The 25,622-nt window shown below is 39.4% G+C and overlaps 1 protein-coding gene across 1 annotated transcript in view; it reads right to left on the reverse strand.

Annotated features, from left to right (window-relative positions):
* Positions 1 to 18,180: 18,180 nt before the first annotated feature.
* ntf3 (neurotrophin 3) overlaps positions 18,181 to 25,622 on the reverse strand; it is a 37,514-nt gene continuing 30,072 nt past the window's right edge. Inside the window, exon 2 of the mRNA XM_023349805.1 lies at positions 18,181 to 19,929. Within this exon, the coding sequence (XP_023205573.1) occupies positions 19,033 to 19,929 (897 nt within the window). The 3' untranslated portion in view covers positions 18,181 to 19,032. The remainder of the gene's footprint in view (positions 19,930 to 25,622) is intronic.

A 25,622-nucleotide genomic window follows, 5' to 3' on the forward strand; every position in this document is an offset into this window, starting at 1 on the left:
GGTGGTGCTTATCCAAACTTTACCTAATGTGTCTAGTACGTTTGGTTTGTTGATGAGGTGTAAACTCTGATGAGGGTCAAAAATAAAAACTCTGGTCCACCTAAAAACCTAAGTCTTGTTTCAGTTGACGTGAACTCTGGCGTGAATGCCAAGTGACTTCCTCCGAAGGCAGGAAGTGAACCATAGCACAAGGCATTCTGAGTAAATACAATCAAAACAAACGCTCAAGTTTTCGCGCTAGCGGGAGAAAAGGCTTGCAGTCTTTAGCCAACGACAGAAGACGACCACTAAAATCTGATGCCACTTCATTTTCATTCACATTTCGAGAAAAAGGAAGTTGTGCTCAATGTCTTTTTCAGAGGTTTTTGTGTTGTTTCCTTCATTAGGCCTTGGCGCAGCGCCCCCACAGGCGAGGAGGGTACAGGTTTTTCAAATGGCTTGGTTTGTTTAACCCAGTGCAGTGTGAAAGGGAACTGTACCAGCTGGAAATGCAGCAAATGTTTGGAGTTTTGGTGCCCAATTGGTCCCCAGTTGGTGAAAACACCCCAAATGAGCATCTGGACTATTTTACAATCTGTAGTCCAAAATATTAAATGATGCCTGGTGAGGCAGTAACTGGATCAATCCTCACTAACCTTGTGTTAATAAACCCATTTCCTGTTGTGAATTTGGGTTAGTTAGAGTCATGGAACTGATCCAGTTCATTCAAGTCACTTGGCTAAAATTTAAATTGCTTCCACTCTTGGTCCTGATGGCGACAATGAGCTCCTTACAAACCAGTTATTAACAAGAAGCTTCTGATGAAACAGTTAAGGGCTTCGATCCAAACTCCTGAGTGCTCTGCCTGAGAACCCGGCAAACTGCTAACTGCGCCGACAGCCAGAGTGATCTGTCATTACACCCATCAGCTTCATTTACTACTGCTTGGCTGCTGCATGCAACCTGTCTGTGAGTCTTGGCACAGTATGTGGTCTCTCATCATGCCGGTGATGACAAACAAGCAGTCAAGGTTTAGCTCATTCCACTTCATAACTGAAGCCGCCAGGTTGAGCCGAAGTTTGGAAATAAATACTGTTTGCTTTTACAGATGTACAGACTTGTTTCGTGTGTGTGTGTGTGTGTGTGTTTGATAACCTTCTTGCTGTCTTCCATTGCTCTGAGTCGTTCTTTTTCCTGCTGCTCCCATTCCAAGCGCCGGCAGGCCTGACGCACGCAAACATGGACGATCAGAAATGTCGACGTGGTGACATTTCATGTCCTGATTGGTGGCTGTCGTTTCTCTTACCCTCGCCTCCTTTGTGCCTTTCCAGTTTTCCTCCGAAGCTCCCCGGTCCTCTGGGGAACCTCTGGTCGAACTTCCTGACGCTCCCAGAAATGCGTAGTCCTCCTCTTTACACAAAAACCTCATTGACTAGAATTAGGCGGACAACTTGCTTCAGAACCAACCAAATATCTCAAAGTGTAACTTCAATGATGCCAATGCCAGATCTGGCATCAGACAAAATAAGTCAAGTAAAACGTCTTCTATATGTTGGACCCCTGACCTTGCTCAAATGAAAGGTATTTGGTGACAAACATTTGTGTTGCGTTTGTGCAGCAGTTTTTTGTGTTTGAATTCCTATCATTTAAAATATATATATATATTAGTAAATGTGTCCAGAGGTCATCAAAGGTCAACCAGCCAGTCCTCATTTACAAAAAAATCTAACAAAATGCGGAGCCAGTCAACTGTGCTGCGTTTGTACTGCAGCAAAATTTGTTTGTGTTGTTATAATTTTTAAGATTATAAATTAAATAAATAAAAAATTTGAAATGCCGCACAAAGTTAAAAACGCAGAAGTAGGCCAGCCTTCACATCATAACTTGTTGTTTATTTAATAATGGATTTTTATTTGATAGTATTAGTGGTGGAACTTGATTAGAATTTTTAATCAAGTCAATTGCAGCATCAGTAGTTAATCGCAATTTTTCACATTTTATTTATAAAGCTACATACGAACAAAATAAGCAACATCTTCAATTAAAAATAATAGGAGAGCAACCTCTCTGATTATTGTGCTTCCTTCATAGTAAGGCCACGGCAAGAGGCAAACACACTGCTGCACAGTCATTACAGGATTAAAGCAAAATTCATATGAGTTAAAGTTGAACTTTACACACCTTAGACATGGGGATACTTTGGAATCGTTTCACGTGAGTCATCGTTGCAGCAGATGGCCAAACAGCTCCCTGTTACACACACAGTTGTGATTTTTAATCTATTTTAAGTTGTAGAATTAATTCGAGCAAATCCTGAGCCAAAGAAAAAAAAATCATCCGCCCACCTGTTTGGCCAGACAAAGTGACGACCTCAGGGCTTCCTCTCTGATGTTGGGCTGTTGTGTGGATGTTCGCCCCATCTGATCGACCTTATGAAGGTTTTTGACCAATGACCGCACACTGCTTCCACTCCAGTCATTTCCTCAGCACAGTGGCAAAAGTGACACTTGTTCACTAATAAAAACTCAAGCGGCTAAAAGAGAGCATGGGTTCATTATGGTGGCATGTAGCAATATGCTAGCTATGCCTGAAGGCTAATAAGAAGGCATTCCTTTTTGTTTGTGACCTATATTACTAAAAAAAATCTAAGATTTAGTTTGACGTGATCTTTTTAGTCATTTTTTTATATTGTTTTTTATAAAAATGGATACAAATAAAAGTTGCAGTGAATTGGGGAAAATAATGATCAGGTATTGATCAGATTCATATGTCTTGGTAAATGAAATCACAGGTATCTCTTCACTCATCACGCCTTAACGGAGGTAACAGGATCTACAGCAGGTTGCTAACGGGGAGCATCCGGCCAAACAGACTCAAAGGGATAAAGAACTGTTACAATGGTGACAGCTTGAGAATTGTTTATGTGTAGAATTTCTTTAAAATAACGATGAAATGGTTTTGTGGCTGTCTTGAGAACGTTTTGAATTATCCTCTGTAACATTCTGGTTACCAAGGAAGTGTCCTCCCTACTTAGAGGAGACGCTCAGTCTACTTACCTGAAGCTCTTCCCTTCTACTATTCTGGGCATCAGTTCAGATGAAATGTTTCTGATACATTCAGTACACTCAAAGAAGTTCTTCAAGAACAAATCTGGAGGGGATAAAATCATAAAGGGCAAAAAGGCTGCACATCTTAAGATGAGCAACAATAAAAAAAAGTGTTACATTTTTGTAGATGGTCTTATATTCAGATAACACTGCAGTTTTGGGTCAGTCGGAGGAGTCTGCCCAGCTAACACAGGATAGCATGAGTAGAAGATTAGATGAGTGGAGTTAGCTTATGTCATGAGAACTCAAAACATGCTGGATATTACTCCCTTATTGCTTTTAGCTAAGGAGTGCGAAAGAGGCTTACTGGTGTTTGGGCCCTGTTCATTTGGTAGGTCACATCCAGCCGTGGTAGCTGAATCTGATCCGGTTAAAGTTAAAGACGGAGCAGGGTCATAACTTTAATACTTTGTTGGCATGACTGCATGGACAGTTCTCTGACCTCAATCTCTCCTTGGCCTGGCGGGGTGTGTGGGCGTGTGTGTGATTTGTTAGCAAAGTGCAGGAGCCGTTGCTAGACATTGTTTTCAACCCAGCTGTTGTTAGCCTGCGTACGTCTGGGTTGATTGTTCCACGATCCTCAAGGTGACGTTACATTTTTACATTAGGATTTGGAGTTAATCTGTTGCTTAGTTTTTGTAAAACTAACAACGTTCAAATATCCAATGCTGTAATGTACTCCTCAAACTGAGTTAAGATTAGCTTCAGGCATGTTTAGCATGTTGGGTAGTTTTACCGATGAACATGCCTCACTGTGAAAACCTTAAAGTAGCAAACTAAAAGTAAATGTAGTCAAATACCTGAAGCATGGTATAATTAATGGAAGCAGTACAACCAGCAAAGAAACAGACCAGAAAATATTTTCATTGTGTGTAGAGGCTAACAGTATGCTAACAATCTCAGTATGTTTTCTTTTGGGAAATATAAGACCCAAGGCTGAAAGTACGTCCTGTAAATGTTCTAATAATTACAATAATTTTGTTTCTTTTCATTGTTTTAAAATTACACAAGAGTTTAACTCTATGAAAAAGAGAGGAAGTTGTTAGAATGAGTGATCTAAAAAAGGGAATAATTCGCTACATTCCAGCTAATGCAACATTAGCTAGCTGTTAGCCTTGTGTTCTTTGGATTGAGGTGATTGGTTAAGGTTTCACTAAGGAGACTTTTATAAAGCCTCTTACCTTGAAGTTTGGCCCAACAGAAAGACTAAGAAATGCTAAATGATTCTTTTCTTTAATGAAATGAAATCAGCCGACAACAGAAACAAAAAAAAAACTAAAGAGGCTCTATGGCAGGAGTTACCGTTTGAGAAAGTTTTTAAAATCAAAAACTTACATAAAAAAGCCAGTTTAAGTTATGCAGACAGGACGGAAAATACCCTTATTCAGTAAAAACTATTTTTTATGCATTTTGTATCATGTCTTTGTGCTGAAATCTGTAACTAACATGTTACATAGCAGGTGTCCAGGACCTGCCATGTAACAGATTGGGAACAAATTAAAAATCTTGCAAACATTTAGTTGAGAAAAAGGATAAAAAATGTTAGAACCACTACGATTATTCATAGAAATTGATCAGCAATACCTTTTATACAACCATAAATTTCACTTTGTAGTCACTTTTAACACTCTTACAAATACCTCAACCATCTTGTTATTATGATACACCTGTACTCAACAGTGCAAATTTATAGACTTATTATAGTAAAAAAAAAAAAAAAATCATCTGAAATCTCACTCTGTACAGCTATAGAGGAATACAGAGAACCTGCAAAGTTTATCTGATGAACCTTTCATGAGAAACACATAGATTCATGTACATGCCTGCAAAAATTCCTGCATTTATCTCCAGATGAGATGTGACTATGCAAAAAAAAAAAAAAAACACAACGTTTTACTGTTTGGTTTAGTCTTTTGAATCTAAGAAAGGGTCGTAAAACCAGCTTGTTGAATTTCTTTCGACAAGCTTCTCACAATAGCTTGCTGTAATTTTGGCCCATTTCCTCAAGAGAATAATAACCAGACAGACAGTTCAGTTTCAGGTTTTGCTTCTAAAAACGTATCTTCGGTACTGAAATAACAATAGATTAGGCGTTTTGAGACAGCAAGACACAACAAATGTATGAAATAAACACAAAAACTTTCTCCCCAAAATAAAAGAATTTTATTGACAAAAAAAGAATTCAACCTTCCAGGTAAAATACTTTGATCTACAAAGTCACTGAACTAGTAACTCTCAACGAATCTACTAGCTAAAGCAAAAAAAAATAAAATAATGGAAATTAATAAACTACCAAAAGTGAAACAATAAAAAAAAAATACAAATATAAAATTACAAATGAGAATAGAACTAATAAAATGATGTAATGATGTGACTGTATGGGGCGCTCTGTGATTGTTGACAAACCAGATCTTTTTAAAGGGGCAGTAGTATGTAAAATCGATTTTTATTTCGCTTTACATCATGTGACCATCATGTGTTACTCCCTCTTCATCTAAAATATACCTGGATGTTTGAGAAAGCCTTTAATCTCCCATGGCAACCATTCAGCTGTGGTAGGACGTAGCCCCGCCTTCGAGACGGAGCTCCTCCTCAGTTTCCAAGCTTCCGTCCCACAGCTCCCCCTCTCCGGAGACACTTCTCAGTTCAACGCTGGTTGAAAACGTTGCTAAAGGAGGAGCCATGTTGTGATGACTTCCTGAAGGCGGAGTTTAAGAAACGGTTGGAGTTTTAAAGAGACAAGGCGTTAAGTTACAGTCAAATTTCTTTCACGCCATACTTGATATGTGTAGCATTTTTATAATAACTGAAGTTAACATGTTACTTGATTGTGCTCTAAAATGCCACTTTGTGGCTGGAAAAAAGGTGAAATTTGCTGTAGGTATGATGTAGAAAAAGGTTTAGTGTAATTTAATGTGAAACAGTGAGAAAGATGTTCGTCTTGGATGTGAAGATCTGGTTTCAACTGTAGATCCATCTACAAATATCAAATGTTTAGTAAAGAGCCGAATATAATATTTAAACTTTAAAAGTAGAACTGGAAACCAAACCTGGAGGAAAAATAACAATGTGCCTTTGCATGAAGTAAAACATAGTTAACGACATCTCTTTTGGTGAGACGAGCGTGAGGCCAGTGTTGTCTTTTTGAGGGAAAGATAAAGTTGACAATAGGGAAGAAAAGATAAACATCGAGTTTTATGACCAAACTGGGGCGTCCGAGCAGCGAGAGCCAACGATGGACTATTTCTGGCTCCCAGGTCAAGGTTCTGCTTGAGCAGCGACTAAAATAACATTTAGTCAAATACTTGTGGGAGCGCGGGTTCTGTTGAGAAGATCTCTCCTCACCGAGGCCGAGGGCTCTGACATGTCCCGCTGTCCTGCGCCGCGACCGTGACTGCGCGGCGGCGTGACCAGTCCTGTCGGAGTTGGCACGTAGAAAAATAATCCAAACGATTCTTAGATTTCAATGAGTTCTCTGCAAATTTTCTTTGAAAACAAACACAGAAAGTCCCAGCGTCCAGAGGTTAAATCATACAACACAGTTCAAGAGAATGGAGGGAAATATCCCTGTAGAAACAATTTGCAGCATGAAAAGTAGGTTTTCAGGGGCATTGGAGATGCTACATAAATCAGCGCTCTGGGAGCTAGTCAGTCTAAATGCATGAAGGAATTCCCAGCACACTGTAAAGTAGCAGCTGTTGTGGAATCGGATTTATTGGAGTGCCTGCGTTTGTGCTGCACGATGCAGGTTTTTGTCATTGTTTCTTATGTAATAATTACATTTGTAGGCCTTTTCTCACTTTTTGTAACATTGAAACATCTCTGTGTGCTTACTATGTTGAACGCATCAGTCTCTGACATCATCAGTAGAGCAGGTGTTTTAGTGAGCTAATCAATCACAGCTTGTTCAGACGATCTGCTCTTTGTTTGGGAAATGTTTTTTGGTATTGAGTCCTCCTGATATATTAGGGTAGCTGTTGTAAGTCAGTTGCTATGGCAATGAGTCTGAGTGTAGCGTAGACGGCACAGAAAGCTAAGAAAAATAAGAATACGTTTTTTTTCTGCGTTATTGCTGTGGCGCTCTGCATTCTTTACGTAGTTGTTCTTCCGCGGCTTTTTGCCCCCCAGCGTTCTGCTCACGCACAAAATGTCCGTAAGTAAACAGTATCACGCAACACGCCTGAAAACCCTCTAATCACTTACATTACATTTTTTTACAGAGTTTGTCCTGTATTGTTCTTTTAGGGCCATATCAAGCTTTGACCTTTTTTTGTTTTAGATTATTGTCCTTTTGCTTGTCGCTTGTGTGTAACCTGGTAAGCTAAAGGTTGACATGCCGGCGTGGAAAACGAAAGCTGACGCTGTTTTAGCCTCCGGGGAACTTCGGAGCACTTTCAGTGTTGTGAAAGTGAAAACAAGTCAGAAACATTCAGTGGGAAAGACCTGCGGACACACACACACACACACACACACACACACACACCCACACACACACACACGCACACACACACACGGCTGCAGCAGCAGCAGAGCAAAAAAACTAAGTCCGCTTTAGCATCCGCTGGAATTCCTATAAGTCAGCCGCCATAACAACAAGAGTCTTAGTGCCAACATCCATCCTGTTCATTTCGTTCGGCAAAGCCACAAATCCAGACATCATCTGGGTATTAGGATTGAACAGGATTTGAGGATTGTCTTTAAAAGCAATGGCTTCCAGCAGGAGAGAACTACATCCATATTTGGCCAGGTTGAGAAGTCTTCAGCTTGTCTTTTTAAAAAATGTCTCAATGAATCATCATGAAGCCTAGCTTGGCCTGTGCAGACCTTTTAAAGTAAACTCCTTACACACTATAGATAGATACTGTAGATAGATAGATAGATTAAAAAAAAATATCAACATGTATGGGTTCGTTAGGAGGACTTTTGTTTGGAATGGCCCAGCCAAAATCCACTTAAGAAACTGTGGCAACATAAAAAAATATATATGTTCAAAATGTAGTTCATTTTGAGCTTTTTCGTAAAGAAGAATGGCCGATCATTTCAGTCTGTGGCCCAGTTTTCGGATTTGTACTCTTACGAAAAATTGAAATGAAAACAATCTAGAGTTTTCCGTTACATTGGTTACAACGTGAGATAAGAGTTTGTGTAACGTCTCAATAAAGTAAAACTGAACTTGTATTAGTGATTTTTGTTTCCATGGTTGTGGGCCCCGCCCAGCGTTAATGATGTCACACTCTGAAGGACCTGGAACTGAACTTCATCTCAGACATATTATGACAGATGAGACAAAACTAATTCAAGATGAAGCTGTGAACTTTGCTCAGATATATTAGAATGAATTCGCTGCTTGTTAAGGATGAACTGGCATGTCGCTGTCGCTGCAGGGACCGAGTTGGGGGGGAGGGGGGGGCAGCGCTGCGTTCAGTGTCACATGTTCAGACTGCAGGGCAGCGACTGAACAGCTCAGCACACAGGAACATTTCGTTTCCTCTTTTCTGTGACCCAAGTCTTTCTGCTGTCACTGACTTTAATGTGGAGCTCACTCACTCGCTGCGTTTCCATTACAAACGTAAAAAAACCAACCTTGTTAATAAAACAGTTTAGCATTTGCAGTGTTTCCATTCAATAAGAAACGCAATTAAAAACCACAGGCGGACGAGCGCTGCGCCGCGCCGCCGTCCTCCTACTGCTTCCTGTCGCCGTCTTCTTCGTGGTTGGTGCCAGCAGTCGCATCCGGTTGTTAATCATGTGACTCGTGTGACGTGGAAAAAAAAGTGTTTCCATCACAGTTTTGCAACTCCAACCAATTTTGGTACGGCCAAAAAAAAAAAAAAAAAAACCCACCTCGTTCTAGTGCCAAAGCAAGAGTTTTCTCCCAAATTGGCGCATTTCTGTTAAACAAATGTATTTTTGAAATGTCAAATTATGCAATTATATCATAATTTGACATAAATTACAATAAACGATCATGAAATGCATGGGATTGAGTAAATATCAATCCAATGCAAATGTGACATTTCATAGAAAGTTCAGAAAACAATGTTTCTCTTTAAATTATTCAACCTTTTTAGACTCAAGTTGTTTTAAGATTGTTCAAACTTGTTTTGGCCTGAGCCTCCATTACCACTGGATTCATGCTAAATGGGTGTTTTGCTGCTGCAGTTTTAGCTGCTATTATTGGAACTGTTGTACATCACAACACATTGTTTGAAAGATCTTTCAAATGATACCAAGATCAATTTCACTATTTAAAAATAAAAAAACATAAATGCTCAATTCTGGGTTACTTCCACTGCCTTGGTTGACATTGAAAAAGCAACACAGAAAATTCAACACTAAAACTACCTACAAGATGAGTGGGTCCGAATGCATTCACAGTTCTAGTCATCACAAACAGAGAAAGCCAAGCGATGGGGACCAATACGGTACAACAGGACGCAGGATTACACAACAGTCCTAGGAAAACATCGGTCATGTTGGTAAGTTTCAGACTGAATGATAAGAACGACCAAACAGTCGATGCATTTGAAACAGCAAGACAAGCATAACAATTACAGCTAAAAGGGAAAGGAAAAGGATTTTGGAAATCACCCATCATATTTAATCGTCTGATCTCCGAGCCACAGGCCATAAATTCCTTCCAAATTATCTTTGAACAGTTGGAGATATCTTCAGTACAAACAGATCATTATAAGAGGAACAGAACTTTGCTTTTGTCAGGCATTTCGAATCTAACGGTCGAGCTCTACTCTAGACTGACGTCTAATTCATCAAACGTCGATAAATCTCTTAAAGGCGTGTCCTTGTTGCAATCCAAACACCTTTGTCCTCTGACCCGCAACCTGAAGCTGATCAACAGACTGCAGAATTATCTGAAAATCTTTAGATAGATTTTAGTGTCTTAGTGAAAGCTGAGAATCTCTGGGAGCATTCAGCAGAAATGGTCTGGAACCACAAAGCCTCGTTTTTCTGACATTGTGGAAGTTCTTTTTTTTTTCACCGCTCCCTAATGCTAAAAAAATAAAATAAAATAACAGTAACAATTTATTTAGAGGGATGTTCATAAGACTGACATGACACTGTCATAAACACGATATAACACGTGTCATGAAGATGAAGGAGTCTTCATTAATGTCTATGGCTGGTGTCATTAAGTGCCATTTGGTAAATAATGACACTTTTAATGCAAAGTTGTACCAAAAGTTGCATTAAAAGTGTCAACTTTGCATTAAAAGTGTCATTATTTACCGAATGGCACATCATGACAACAGTCATAGACATTCACAAAGACTCCTTCATGTTCATAACAGGTATTATGTCATGTTCATGAATGTATTATGTCAGTCTTACATATGCCCCTTCAAATAGAGAGTTACCAAAAAAACACATTGCCCTAACCCTAAAACCACTCACACGGACGGCGTTACCTCCTTTTTTTTAACCCTAAAGCTTAATTTTTCTTTACTAAACTTGTGTAATTGCCACTATATAAGTTGATTTGCCCATGTGTATTAAAAAAACAGGCACCTAAACAGGTGTTAATGAAGGAATGAGAGGAATAACCGCTTGAAGTCCAGCTAGTCCTCTTTACACCCACGTCTGCCAAGCCGTGTTGCCAAATGCTGGAAAGAATCCTATTTCCCGCTTTAATCCATTGTCCTTTCTTATTTGTCAAACATGCAACAGGGATGCGAGTTAAGAGCCTAAGACCCAGGTCAAGCAGCTTTACTACCACATCCAGCGGAGTAAGTTAAAAAAAAAAGCCATAAAATTTGCTTGGAGTGTTTAAGTTTTATGTCAGCAGGCTATGTCACAACCAGCAGGCTAATAAAAACTAAGGATTTGTGAAGGTAGAGAGGAGTAACAAGAAAAACATTGCTCATCTTTTCTATAAACTCTTGCAAATATATATATATATATAAATAAAAAAAACATTCTTGGCTACTTCCGCAATGACCTTTTACTGTGATTCCCAGATAATGCTGATTGGATCTCCAAGTTGTCACGGAGATTAGACAAGTTGGCGTTGTTGGCAAATTTAGTTGCCACTGTGACACCGAATTGCGGCGCTTGTAGGAAATCATCAAGAAAAGCGTTGGTACTTTTTCGTACCATTCTGTAGGTGTTTGTGGAGAGAGCTGCCTTTGCGGTTGAGCGCACAGGAAGCCAACCCGGTGGAGGTGTTGCTGATATGTTCTCCTCTGTAGCCTGACAAAGTGTTAAGATCCTCTTAGAGTGGAGATTACAGCCGCAAATCCCAGCTCTGCCTGTGTGCGCCTCTCCTTAAGACAGCTTTACCCTTCTGCAAAATTCCTGGGTCATTAGGAGTAACGCACTCTGCTGCTCCATCCCAACCGATTCACTCCGCCGTTTCACGTTATTACCAGGTCAGACACCTCCACAAATAGACCGCTGCTTGTTTGTAGCACAACACTCGCAAACAGCCCCTCAGTTTGAATCTTAAAGGATTTATATTTGCTTTGATGTTTCTTAACCGTTTACGGGACAAACCACACTCTTCTTGTAGTGGGTGACGAGGTCCAGGCAAAATTCCCATTGAAAGCTTGACCTTTTGTCTGGGAAGTAATAATAAAACTCAGTTAAATGGTTTGTTTCCTGCCCTGGGCCTGGCTTGTTACTGAACTTCCATCAGATTTTAATAGGGTCAAGTTTGGAGCCATTCCAGAAGATTAAGGTTAGCCTACATGATCAATTTCAAAAGCCAGTTTTGATGAGTGTTAGGAATCCCTGCTCGGACAGAGCAGCAGGTTGCGTTTTCCCCAAGATTGAACTGATTCAAGGTAAAGCTGAAGGATTTGGACCTTGTCCTCCTTTGTCCTTACTTCATCAACATGCTACAATCTTCCGCAGTAAAGCAGTAAACCCTTCCTTTACGCTGCTTGACAGTAAAGGATTCTTATGGCCATTGTTCGGCACACCTAACTGCATTAAAGTTTTCCAAAGTTCTTTCCAAAGAAATGAGCTCCAACATTTTTGATCAGAAGGCGTGATAACTACAAAAACCGTGTGATTGGACTGAAGCATTTATCCAAATATATTTGCTCCTGAAAAGCTTCTGCACCCAGTTCTTGATTTTTCAGTTCACTGAAGTTCTTTGATGTACAGGAATCACACTCAAATATAGAATTGTGTAAATGCATCACCGAAAAGCCAACATTATTAATTACGCTAGCCTTACCTTGATGTACAGTTCTGACTGCAATTGCACTATCCATGTTTCCATTAACGTATTTTATGTGCAGTTTGAAGTATCGCATTAGAAGCGGTTGATGGAAATGGCAAAATTCAAAATAACTTCTTCAACTTTGCTAAAAGGTTTTTTACTCTCAATTGAGGTGTTTCTTTTTTTATTTCCTCCTTTCTTAATAAAGAATTGATGCCCAAAAAGGGAGATGGACGCCCCTGTCCACTGGTAGAGTTTTGTGCCTCTAGCAAGGCACGAAACTGAACATTTCAAAAGTATGTTTTCTTGAAATACACTTTACGATTCTTTGGAGAAATACCTACTATCCTTTACATGTACTCATGGTGTGACCTTAGTCTCGTGATACAAGCAGGATCAGTATGGATTCAGCATTGGACTGATGGAGAGCAGATCATATCTAGCCTATTGAGGGACCCGGTGAAACCAAACGAAGACAGTCACATTTCCGTTCAAAGCTCCAAGCATATTGTGTCTTCTGGTAAACAGAGATCACCAGTGCTGAAGAGTGACTAATCCGGTGCTTGAGTTTAGATCAAAACTGCCTGCAGGAAACACGTGTTTCTAGTTCACACAGTTCAGTGTCATAATAGCAGAAGGCCCTGATGAAACGCTTACACCCTTATGCACTAATAAAACTTAAGTAAGAGCTTGTGTTTGATAGGGTGTGTGCAAACACTTTATGTTAAGGCACAGACTTTTACAGATCCTGGACATGTGGCAAAACATTTTAGTATTCGCTATTCACAGTCTGCTGTAAAATCGTCCTCACATTCATTGTTTTGGTTATTTCGCATGATTTGATTTATTTGAGCGATAATCTATTTAAGAAATTAGGTTGAGTTAGTCAAGCTTTGAACATTTGGTGGAGGAATGAAAACTTGTTTTCCCCTCTTAATGACAAAAGTAAGAAGTAAAGTGTTCAGCCGCAGCATGCTGTTGGGATTTTATGTGACAGACCAACATAAAATTGGTGCATAAATGTGATATGGAAGGAAAATTATGCATGGTTTTCAGCTTTTGATAGAAATACAAATCTTGCGTGGCACGCATTTATATTCAGGTCCTCTGATTGAATATTTTGGAGACTAGCAAACTGTAGTTGCTAGTTCTTGCTCGCGCTCTTGTGTAAAACGATTCAAGCTCAGTCAGATTTACTACAGGGCGTCTGAACATCAGCTTTTATGTCTTGCTACACATTTTCAATACGACTTGGGTTTCAAGAATTTTGTAAGACTTGAATCATGATGTAAAAGCATTGTTTAAGGTTGCTGATTGGCTGAAAGTTGAACCTTCGCCCCATTATCACACCTTTTCTGCCAAACGGGGTTCCCAGAAACACCAAACAAAAGACACAAAGACAAATTTAACACCTCATGAAAGACACCTGATGTTTTTGGATTAAATATAAAAACGTAACACAGCCTCAGAGATGAATAAGCACTGTGTCACCACGCTGTGATTAAGCAGCATCAATGGCTTTCCTTAAAGATGACATATGTTTTTCTTCTATTTTGATATAACCATTTGTTTTTAAATTAAGTTCAGCTTTTACATTGCTATTACTTAAGAAAAAAAATCTATTTTAGCCATAAAAACACTAGGTAAAAGTTCAAATGCCATAGATTCTGTACTGAATTGAAAAGTAAGACCAAAACGAAAACCACAAGTCTACCTCGGTTAGCGTAAGGCGTAAAGCCCTGTTTGCGCAACAATCCAATGAAAATTTATATTAACTCGTTTACACGACAATGTTCCAAGTACAATCGTTACTATGTAAACAACACAGCAACGGTAAACGTGGAAATGGTGTAATTCCCTCGCCACGCCACTAGCTGGTGCTATATTTTTTGAAAGTCAAACCTTTCTACCTGAAAACCAAAGGTCAAAATGGCAGTGAGTAAAGTATGTCTATGGGCAGACGACGAGGTTCAACTGTTGCTCAGAGTGAGTTTGAATGTGTAAAACCACAAAATGTCAAAGAAATGTTGACTGGGAATCATGACCCTCAAAGTACACGAATATATATAAAGATTACTTGGAGCAGGAATGGACGAGTGAGGCTAATTTTCTTTGAGCTGTGAGAGGAAACCGGCTGCTTAGGGCCCTGAATTTGGCTGATTCTGACCCCGTCACCGAGGAAACCACCCCTTCGAACTAACACAGTTCAACACCACATGCAGTGTGTGAATCAAACGAGGCGTCTACAGTTCACTACCCTTAAAATGTGCGTGTGCCATTTTGTAATTGTCCACATTCTCACAGTACATATTATTCTGTAACTGTCCTTATGTTTACCATGGAAACGTGGATAGAGTTTGTGTCATGTGCTAACTTGCTGCCAAGGAAGTTGTTAAAGTGAACATTACTGACTCAGGTGTTTAGTGACAACCTTATTGCAAATGTCACAAGCGGAGATGAGGTGTTGATGGATTTATAGCACTTTTAATATCCATAACAATGATTTATTTAAAGCTTATTTGTACTGGCATTGTTACAATAAGATGTAGAAGGTTACGTTGTTTCTGCCATTGTCTCACTAGGCAACGCGTTAAATTCTCGCCAGTGCTCAGATTTTAAACGTCTGAACCAACCACCATTAACGACACAATTGCCGACAAGGTCTTGGAAACATTATATATTTGGCCAGTTTTGTGGGGAGAAAAAAATAGCTCACAATAATAAGATAACAACATGTTTAGAAAGCGTTAAAAAATGTTCGTCTAAATACAGGACCAGTAAAAACATTGTGCTTAATCGTACTCACACAGAACAAATGGGTTTCTCTGGACACGCTCCTTAACCAGTACTGGATGGATTAAAGAAAAAGAAAAGCTTTTCCTTAGAAGACAGTTTTTATCTGTCAATGTCAAACTCCTCAATAACAGAAACCTTCGTTCAAACAATGTCTAAAAAGTCCTAAATCCTTTCAGACATACCAGGCTGGTTTCAAAGAAACGCAGTGAAAGTCAGTTGTCAGAACTCTGAAATATTGCTTTGCCTCTTAGAAACCACAGGGTGAAGAAACAAACATGCTTCATTACGCAGATCTCCGTGGAATTTGATAATGACTGATTCATATCGTTGTCAATCTTGTTGCTTCGGCTGCATAACTGAAACTGAGACCTTGTGCTTTTCTCCCTGCTCTTGAGCCATTTTCACTGCAGACATGAGACGTTTTGATTATGTTTTTCCTGCCATATTTGGTCTGGTCATTATTGAACTTACGGAAACAATGTATTTTCAATACTTTGTCTTGTTTCTAGCTACAAATCCCTTACTAAAAACATTGTGGCTCATTTATTGTACCTTTGAATTGACCCAAATTCCAACATTCCAATGTTCCTTATTGTGTTAATGACTGTCCATAAGAGAAAATTCAGCGATAACTATCATTGAGTTGTTAAATCAATGCTGCGCTCGGGTTGCACGCTCAGGGACCAACTTCCAGTAATTTCTGCAAACATTGCATCTAATTAGAGCCATACTCTCCAATGTGAATAAAAGAAGCTGAGGTAGTTGGAAACCCTGCACTGCAAAAATACAAAATGTATCAAGTAATTTTGGTCTAGTTTTTAGTGCAAATATCTTCATACACTTCAAATAAGACAAAACTAACTAATAAGTAACTTTTACCAAGATTCCAGAGCTTGTTTTAAGTGAAAAAAAAAAAACGCTTAATATTGATAAAAAAGGAAGTTCAAGTTCCACTAGCAGATTTTCTTACTCTTTTTCAGAATAAGTGTAAGAAATAATAGTGCAATAATCTGCCAATGGAACGAGTACTTTCTGTTGCGTTGCAACCTTTTGTATCTTATTGTATCAATGGCAGTACAGATACATTTTAAACAAACTTTTGTTATGGATTAATTTAAAAGTACTAAAAATCCATCAACTGCTCATCTGCACTTGTAACATTTGGCATAAGGTGGTCACCATCAATGTTTGCACTAGAAACTAGACCAAAAACACTTGGTAAGATTTTTTGAAGTAAAAGCATCATCACATAGTTGTCAACATGATTAATTGTAGTATTACCCAGTTTGACAAATCAACTTTGCCCCTGCTTGAAAAATGATGTTACATTTAATAGGGCCTTATTAATCAGCATTAACGTATTTTGTTGAGATTTAATAGAACACATTAACACACAATTGTGAACTGGAAGGGAAAATAATGCATGGTTTCGTATGAGTAACGCCAGCTTCCACTAACAGAGGTGGGCAGATCAATACAAAAATATCGATGACATTGAGACCAAGTCTACCAGTAATACCAAACGTTTTTGACTTTTAAAGCTCATAAATGTCCTTACGCTAGAAAATCTCTTAGATCAATCTCAGTTTTTTGGTAAAAATGTACTTTTCCTTTTTTTTTTTTCTATCTACAATGGCTTTCATACGCCATAATCTTTGACAGCAAAACGAAGAGTCTCACTGGCTGAGCTGTTGGTCATGGTAGTCTTTAATTTGTTCTTAAAAAAATGACCCGATTGTGCTTCTGTGTTACAATTTAATACTCAGGATTGTACACATGCCTGTGTTTGGTATGAAATTACCTGAAGGTAAGTAACCACATAAACTCTTTTGGTCTGTGAACTCTTAAGATGTGGGATTTAATCCTAACAATGTAAACAAGGTGAGAAATGAATCTTTCAGCGTGTTTCCAAAGGGAATTCCCTCAGCGCGTGTCTTCTGTGCTGGAGAACTCTGTGTAACTTTGTGGGTTCGAATTCACTGTGGATTGAGCTGGTGGCTGAGAACATCACAGTGGATGATTCATACTATTTTTATTCTCATAAGTTCTTTAAATAAACCCTCACATGTTACTTCCAGGCGGGCTTGAATCAAACCTTCCAAACAAAGAAATAAATATTTTAACGTTGAAAATCATAACTCCAAATGCAGTTATGTTGGATAAAATAATAAGTATCCGTCCTGATGAGTCTCGTTTGTCAGATTAAAAGTAACGTTTGAAATGAACTTTTACGCAGGAAGGTACTAAAGGTCCTGTGTGCCATTATGTGAAATCCAGAAGCTGACATCAGCACAGTAGTTCAGCACGAAAAACTTGTTCTTTTTTTTGGCAAATGTGACTTTTTTTAGAATATATGTTTGAGAGGTTAGAGAAGCACTTCTCTCAACATGTAAAAGATAAAAAATCCCAGTGATCTTTCTAGTCTTTATGCAGACTCCTTTCAGTTTTCGTTTTATGTTCATTAGACTAAGTATATTTCAGGATAGTACCCAACCTTTACTGTTAAAAAAAAATCTCAATCCCACTAAAAATGTTCAACTGTTAAATGGTGTCACGATAAGACAGCTAGTCAGACGGCACAATTAGCTAATTTTTGACAAATTAATATTAACTAAAAAAAAAAAAAATTATATCCAGGAGATAGAAAACTATTTAATTTTTCAGTTTTTCTCAACCAGGCCATGTTTTCTTCAGAATTTACACTGGCATCCAAAATGGCAGAATCATCTTCAGGCATAGTAACAGGGTAAATGTTTAGCTCATTGCTACCTGCTGATACCGTGTTTTCAGTCTGAGTTGCTTTAAATGACCAAAATCAACTATTTTTCCCTGTTGGGTAACTGTTAGCCTGTTAGCTAACACAGGTAAATTTTCCATTCAGTTTCTGTTTTATGTTCAAGTAGCTACATTTATTTATCCTTAACCCTAACTTTAAAAAAAAAAAAAGTTACTCATATAAAATTATTAGGTGTTAAACGGGCACACTTTTGAACGTTGTTCAAAATGGACAAACATGCCGAAGTTGCATTTGGGTAAAACCAAACCAAACACGAGTCACTTCGACCAACCATGAAAACTGTGAAATCAAAACAGATTCGGAAGGTAAGCCGTGAAAAGAAGAATAAAGACATTTATTATCCTCTTACATGTGTTATCTAATCTTTGGCACTGTAACAATTTGAAATGGGTCTTAATATATATATTTTTTAAATATTAAATTTCCAACTTTGGGATATATGGGCTTTTTATTCAAAGGATGAAACAAATGAGACCACAAGAAGCAAAACTTGACCGCTGGTCGACATCACGGCGAAGACACTGAAAAGGTTTCTTGTTACACATCTTGGTTGTCTCGCGACCTCTGATTGTGTCGCCGGTCTCGTGCGGGCTTCGTGTCGGGTCGGCGGGACGGGACAGGTCCCTGCTGATGGGTCGCCTTACTACGGACCCGTTGCTAAAACGTTTACGGCAACCGTTGCTGCCATGTCCTGCTACTCACACTTTCAGTGAAGGCACTTATGAAGTCTCGCTGTGAAGCACCTTTTCAGCCCCTAGCTTCGCATTATAGTCTTAAAAGTCAGGTTTACGCCTCGCTTCTTTTTTCTCATTTTCATTTTAAGGAATCTTCTGTCAATAAATAACACAAATATATTCATACATCATATAAAGATAGATAACCATGTATTCACTACATGCAATTTCATATAATTTAAATAATTTATATGTACAGTTCTCCGTTGCGCAGTCCTCGCCCTCTCGCGAGAGTTCTTTCGTTACAGCTTGCAGCACATTAGTTTGAAATCGCATTCAAAAGGACCCGAGACTTCTTCAGATGGATAGTTTGGAGCAGAACGTCGTGGTCCGCTACCGCCGCACCTAATCCTGTGGTGCGGTTCGCTGTGGAAATAAAATCCCAGAAAAAGAAAAGTGGACCTCCACTGGTTCTGGTTCAGAGAGACTTGAATTTTACGTCTTGCGTTTCCTCCTCGACAACGCGCAGACGCAGGAAGTGTTTATGCGTATCCACCTCCAGCCCACCATGCCGCTGTGGTCCTGCGTCAGCGCGCGAACAAACGTCTGCGTCGTCTTGCACTGAGAGCTCCAGTTTTTTTCGTCGATTCCCCGGCACTGCCTTTCTTTGGCTCTGGACGGCTCCTCTTCGCCTCGACAGTTCGTCTCGTAGAAAAACTGCTTGACCTCCCGCTTGTCGAAGGTTTTAACTTTGGCCATGACCGTCACGTTGATTCCCCGTAGGTCCATGGCGCTGGTTTTGTCCATCACCCACTTGCTCTCGCTGTCGCAGACGGAATACTCCCCGCGGTAACTCCGGTGTTCGGCCTGCCGCTTCTTCCGCGTTTTGTTTCCCGCCGCCGCTCCCTCCGGCCCGCCGCTCACGAAGTCGTCGGCCAGGTACAGGGGAGGCGGCTGGAGCGGCGGCCGGTCGCTCAGCACCACCCGCGGAGAAATGTATCTCTTGTGGTTCCGCAGAAGGTCAGAGTTCACCAGCGTCACCTGCTGCTCCACGGCGCCTTCGCTGCTCCCGCCGCTGCGGCCGCCCGCGCCCCACGGCTCGCCGTCCTCCTGGTCCTTGAACGGTACGCTTGGCCCCGAAACAGGGAGGATGGGATCGTGGTGCTTGGCGTCCCTGCCTCTCCCCTGCTGCCGGTGGCTCCCCGGGGTCCGCTCCCTCGTCAGGTCGGCCTGCAGCAGCTGGATTATGAGGGAGTTCAACGGGTCGGGGCTCGGCGGGTGCTGCTGCTGTCCCTTGTGGCTGCTGTTCATGCTAGATGCTTGAATACCATACAGGTACACAAGGGCCATCACATACAGCAGGATGGACATCACTAGATTCACCTGCAAAATCTGTGAACACATAAAAAGGGAAGAGATATAAGGTTTGTACCCTTAATATGTCCAACTGGGATTTTCTTTCATTTACAGAAGTACAGTTCCTTGCAGGAGTGTTTGTATCATTTTATAGCTTTACAACTAGCCTGGCCATTGCCTTCCTGTGCTTTTGCGCTTGATTAAAATCACACTTCGCAGGCAGTCTGGGCTTTCTCCCATTCACTTGGATTCACCTGGTAGAATTTCTACCGAGCCAATTGTTGAACAGAATCTAGTTATTGGTCTAGTTTCTAGTGCAAATGTCTTGGTACACTTTAAACAACACAAAACTAATTCACAAGTAACTTTTCACCAAGAACTAGGAGCTTGTTTTCAGTCAATAATTACTTAATATTCATGAAAAAGAACTAGTTCCACCGGCAAATTATTTCACTTAAAACAAAACATTTTTCCCTTGTTGGTTGAATTATCACATCATTGTGTGTAATAAAAGTGAGAACCTTTCTTTCCAGTTCAGAAATTCACACTATTTTGTGTTCATCTTTTAAATACTATGAAAAAACATGGAGGGTATAGTTACTTTTGTAAGACGGACCTTTTGAAGAAAACACCATTTATTTAGCAGTGGGTCTGATTTCCTTATTTGACTGTTTTCCAATAAGTCGTATTAAATCTAGGTCGTGAAAAACGGGGCTCAGAACACCTTCTACGTCATCAAACCGACTTTGTGCATTTTCATTTTCAAAGCAAGAGAATCACATGAAACGAAAGATTCGCATGGCTTTATAACTCTCAAGATCAGAGGTGATTTCAGCTTCAAGAGCATTTAAAACGGCTGATTTTTAACACAAATCCAAAAGACTCGCGGCACGAGGACGTGCCTTCGACTAAGCATACATGCTTGGGAATTGACATGTGGCAACTTGTGCGACATACCTCACTTCCATGAAACATCCTCAACTGAAAAACCTTTTGCCCGCTAGCTCTCTAAACGAGGCTGTTGACATTGTCTGTTCCAGCATCTTAACCGGGTTAAGTAACCTCGTCTGTCGCTGTTGTTTCCCACAAAACAATGCTTTCAATTCAGCACATTGTTCACAACGAGCAGAACAATATGATCAGAATACAACTTCAACTGGAGTTTATGTTTGGTTTTTTTTTTACTCCTCTAAGTTAAAGTTTGACCTGCTTTTTGTAGTCAGTTAAATCTCAATTATCTTAAGCGATGTCGTCAGGTAATTGTTCGTTTTTTTTTTTTTTTTACTTAATCTCACCAGCTGAAAGGTTGTTTACATGCGTTCTGGTTCTGAGAAACTTGAATTTTACATTTCTGAATTCTAGGAAAGGTGTTGGGGAAAAAAACATATCTGACTTTAAAAAAAAAATCTAATAAAATTTCACAACCACTGTTGACCCTTGTTCAAAAAAATTAAAAACAATTTAATAAAACAGAACTGTATTAGCATCTGGAATCATGAGCTTTGAAGTCATTCATCTCCATTAAGACTGGCAAAAAGCTAAAACGAGTGGCGTCCAAGCTTTCTGCCTCGAGGGCCAGAAATGTAAACACATAAAACTAAAAAAAAAACCAAGCTAAGTAAACCACTTTTTAAAAAACAGGCATCTGTAAATATTGTAAGATTAAAAACACAGAGTCTTTCATCTCTAGAAAAAAAAGAAAGAAAGACACACTGTTTTATTTGGCCGTGGTTAAGAAATGGTTCTGCCCGGGTTTTTAGAAAAACATCCGCTAATTAAAAACCTAGTTAACGAAAGATTAACACTATGTTCTGTAGACAACATTTTCCATTTAAAAGAATTGTAATTAGTCTGTATCTTGCGCTGTAATGTTTTTATTCCACCTCAACCTTTATTCCACCTAGTATACAAACCAAATTTATGCCAAACCAAATCTTTTTAACCTGTGGGAGGAGTTAGGGGAGTACGCGAGAACACCGGAGCAGGTAGGGGAAACTTCTTCACAGAAAGGCCCAGCTTAGATCTAAACTCTGAATCCTCGTAAAATGAGGGAACCACTGTAGAATCACTGCATTCACTTCAAAAGCATCACAAAAAGAAAGGAAATAAATATTTTAGGTGCTCAGTATTTAGAACTTTCAAAAAGTGCAGAAACAAAGCTAGCAGTTAATACTTGGGGCTTGTAGGACGCCACAAAGGAAATATTCTTTTTCAAAAGTTATTCGTCAGTTCTCATTTTGAGCAGTGATGCTTTTGAAAACAATTGCGTGATTTTAGCGTCCATGCATTGTAATGTAGGTTTTCAAATATGACCATATTTGCTTTCAAAAAGCAATCAAAGTGAAACACAAAGTGACAATACTCCTCCACGGCTTCAAAACCAAGGTAGGTAAAATATTTAAATGTCAATTTAACTTGCAAAATGTACATCTTAAAATATAAACGATACATAAATTCCCTCCTGCCATCTTATTAACTACCATCTCCATGCTATCAATATTGATGCTTAATGTCCACTAAGCAGTAGATCTAATTTGTGTTTAGGTGAGTTAGGAATGAGTCAATGTTAAGCTTATAAGTGATTCTGATCAATACAGAATAGATTAAGTGGTCTAAACTCATGCTTAAAACTAGTAATTCATTATCATCTAAAATATAATCTATAAATCAAGCATAAATGATAGGAATGATTAACTGAAACTCAAAACAGCATCGTCTGTGTAACAAAAATAATGTCATAGAATATTTTCTCCTGCTCATCAATCACTACATTTAGACTTCCAATAAATGACTTTAAACCAAATTTGGATGTTAAATAATCGCCAATTACATTAAAATAGATGCCAGATGCTTAAAATGGATTTTGAGCCATAAATTGCTTAGTAGGACCCTGCAGAGACCCAAAGCCTTTAATTTTCTTTAAGCATTATAAAATGGTGGTTTTCCTGTTTATTTGAGTCCAGTGGCTGCAAATGGAATTGATTCATTTGCAACTTGTGACCATCTAGTAATATTTTATCAAAGTCTGATGAGAACAGAAACAAGTTAAGAATTAATATTTGGTCAATTATCCTTTCCAATATATAGTCCTGATCTGAAGATATGGATGCAGTCTAAAATCAAAGTAGCATTTGACTTGGCATAGCTCCACCGAGAACTCTGGGAACATTTGTGTAGGTGTCCACTTCTAGTCCTCAAACGCTGATGTTCCTCAAGACTAAAACATGAATATTCACTTGTTTTAGATGTGTCCCATAAACACAGCTTATGTATTGACTAAATTAATTCCTTAATATTGAACCATTCATTTGATTTAGGTGTGTTGGAAAGACTAACACCTGCAATACACCAGGTCTTCAGGAACCCTGGTTTCCAAAACGGTCAACAGACATCTACCATGGAATTTAAACATTTTTCAATCTAATTTTGGTCTGAAACTCTTAATGCAGCATTGTAGCAAAACATTGGTGGATTAGACAGTTTTGTGCTTTGAAATCTTTGGGGATGGATTTAGGGGAAAGCTCCTTCCTGCTCCAGCGTGTCTCTGCGCCAGAGCACAAAGCATGACCCCCGAAGACACGGATGAGCATGTATGCTGTTGAAGAACCGACTGGCCTTCAAAGAATTCTGACGTCAAACCAACAAAGCATGTTTGGAATGGATCAGAGCGGACACTGCAGGCCAGTCCTTCTTGTCAAACGTCAGTCTTTCCCCCAGAAATTGTTCCTAGAAGAGCTGAAGCTTCTGTAGCCACGGATGGGATGTTACTCAACAATTTCAACGTGCACATAGACTTAACACTAACTGGTGTCTAAAAGTATTGAAATCAAATTCTTTCTTTCAATGGGTTGCAATAGAAAAAGGCATGGTAATTGCAGAGATAGCCAAAATGTTGCCTTGTTCCAGTGTTTCTTCATGAGAAAATGTGGCAAAGACATGATTTATATAATCACAAGAGGCAAACAGGAACAAGACGAATCACTTAAAGGCCCAGCTGTCAGGAGGTCCCTCACATTTCACCGTCAAGTGATTTCAGAAAGCCTTGTTTACAAGATAACAGCCGTGTACGCCACACTTAACTGGATAATTGTTCTGGGGAAAATGTATTTTTCATGTGATATTCAGATGGTGCCAAGACCTGAAAATAGTCCCAGAACTGGGTGAAACCGGAAAACAGGCCTTTGAAATCCCATACTAACTAACTACAAATGACTTGGATTCATTTACTGTGAACCGTGATGCTAATTTGAGTTGTAAGGAAGCACAGACCTTATTGAAGATTATTCCAAGGCGGCTCTCCAGCTAAAGCGCCGCCTTGATGAAAAGTACATAGAGCAAAAGCTACATCCTGCGTTCAATGTGCCACAGCTGAAAAAGAAACGCTTTTATCTGAATTCTCTTTCTAGTCGAGCCATAAAACGTCCCCAAAAAAGGTCAGAAGTTTATCACCGTGAAAAATAGCACTTTTCCCCCCTAATCAATAGTTTTCCAGTTTGACAGCTTAACCTGCCTGAGTTACGGATCTCTGCAGCTCCATCAGAGTTACCACATGACACAGTTTAGAATCTGAGCGTTCTGAAGGCACTTGAGTTTCTTAAGTTGACTCTTGGCAAAGGGTAATGAAACATTATGGTGGCCCAGAAGGGTCAGCAAAATTCAAAAGCCACACCACCATGGTAAAAAGCCACAATGAAGTTATGCTAAAATTAAATTCATGGTATGCCGAGACAGATTTTTGGTCAAATTAGAATTTTATGTTAAAGATATTTGCGAAAATATGTCATATTAAATAGAATTTAAAATGGAAGAGATCCTAAAGAAAAAATGATGATAAAGTATCAATTCTGTTTCAGCATTGCTGTCGTGGCTTTTGTTGTTGCGCTGAGGCTCTACGGTGACCTTCCTAGGCCACCGTAGAGCTCAAACCCACATCACACTTTTCATTAGCAAAGACAATTCAAAAACAAATATATATACAAGAGGAGATAAGAAACAACTCTACGAATCCCCCATTGGGGAGAAATTACTAAATACACCTAGAACTAAATGTTGGCCTATCGCATCAAAATCCCTATGAAATATATTTAATCTTGTTAAATCGTTTCACAGTGTGGACAGTTTTCTGCAGGGTGAGCAGAGGCTGCAGCTCCGTCACTGAATGCTGGATTTTCAGGTTTACTTTCCTCTCACCAATCATTCCTTTGACACAATGCTTAACAAAACAATACATAAAATAGAATCCAACTGGAATAAATCATCAGTGCCGCTAGCTTGATCCACAAGGAAGGAGGACATGCAGCAACCAAAAGCATTCAGCCATCTGCTTAGCAGCCTGTTTAAACACCATTTGTCTTCTGACAGAAGCAGCTTAGAAAGGTCCTGGCAGCAGAGACAAAGCAGGAAGGACCCGGCTTGTTCACGACAATGAGAGGCACAGGACCAGCTGCTCAGGTGGAAATGACTCAAAGCTCTTTTCTACATAAGATTGTCTGAGTAGGACCTTTGACCTTTGCCTTTTTTTTAAGTAGCAGATAAAGGAATCCAACAATAAAACAAGGAGACACGAAACAACTTGTCTGACGTCAACTCTCTTCGCCACCACACTGGTTACCGCGACGAAAAAATTGAGAACAGAATTTACAGCTTTCTTTTAATTTATGCGAGATCCTCACAAAGTAGCACATAACTGAGAAAAACTGTACTCCCTCCTTAGTCTGAGACCCCTAAAT

Source organism: Xiphophorus maculatus, chromosome 17 (genome assembly GCF_002775205.1).
Source record: "Xiphophorus maculatus strain JP 163 A chromosome 17, X_maculatus-5.0-male, whole genome shotgun sequence".
In the NCBI taxonomy this organism is placed as follows: domain Eukaryota; kingdom Metazoa; phylum Chordata; class Actinopteri; order Cyprinodontiformes; family Poeciliidae; genus Xiphophorus; species Xiphophorus maculatus.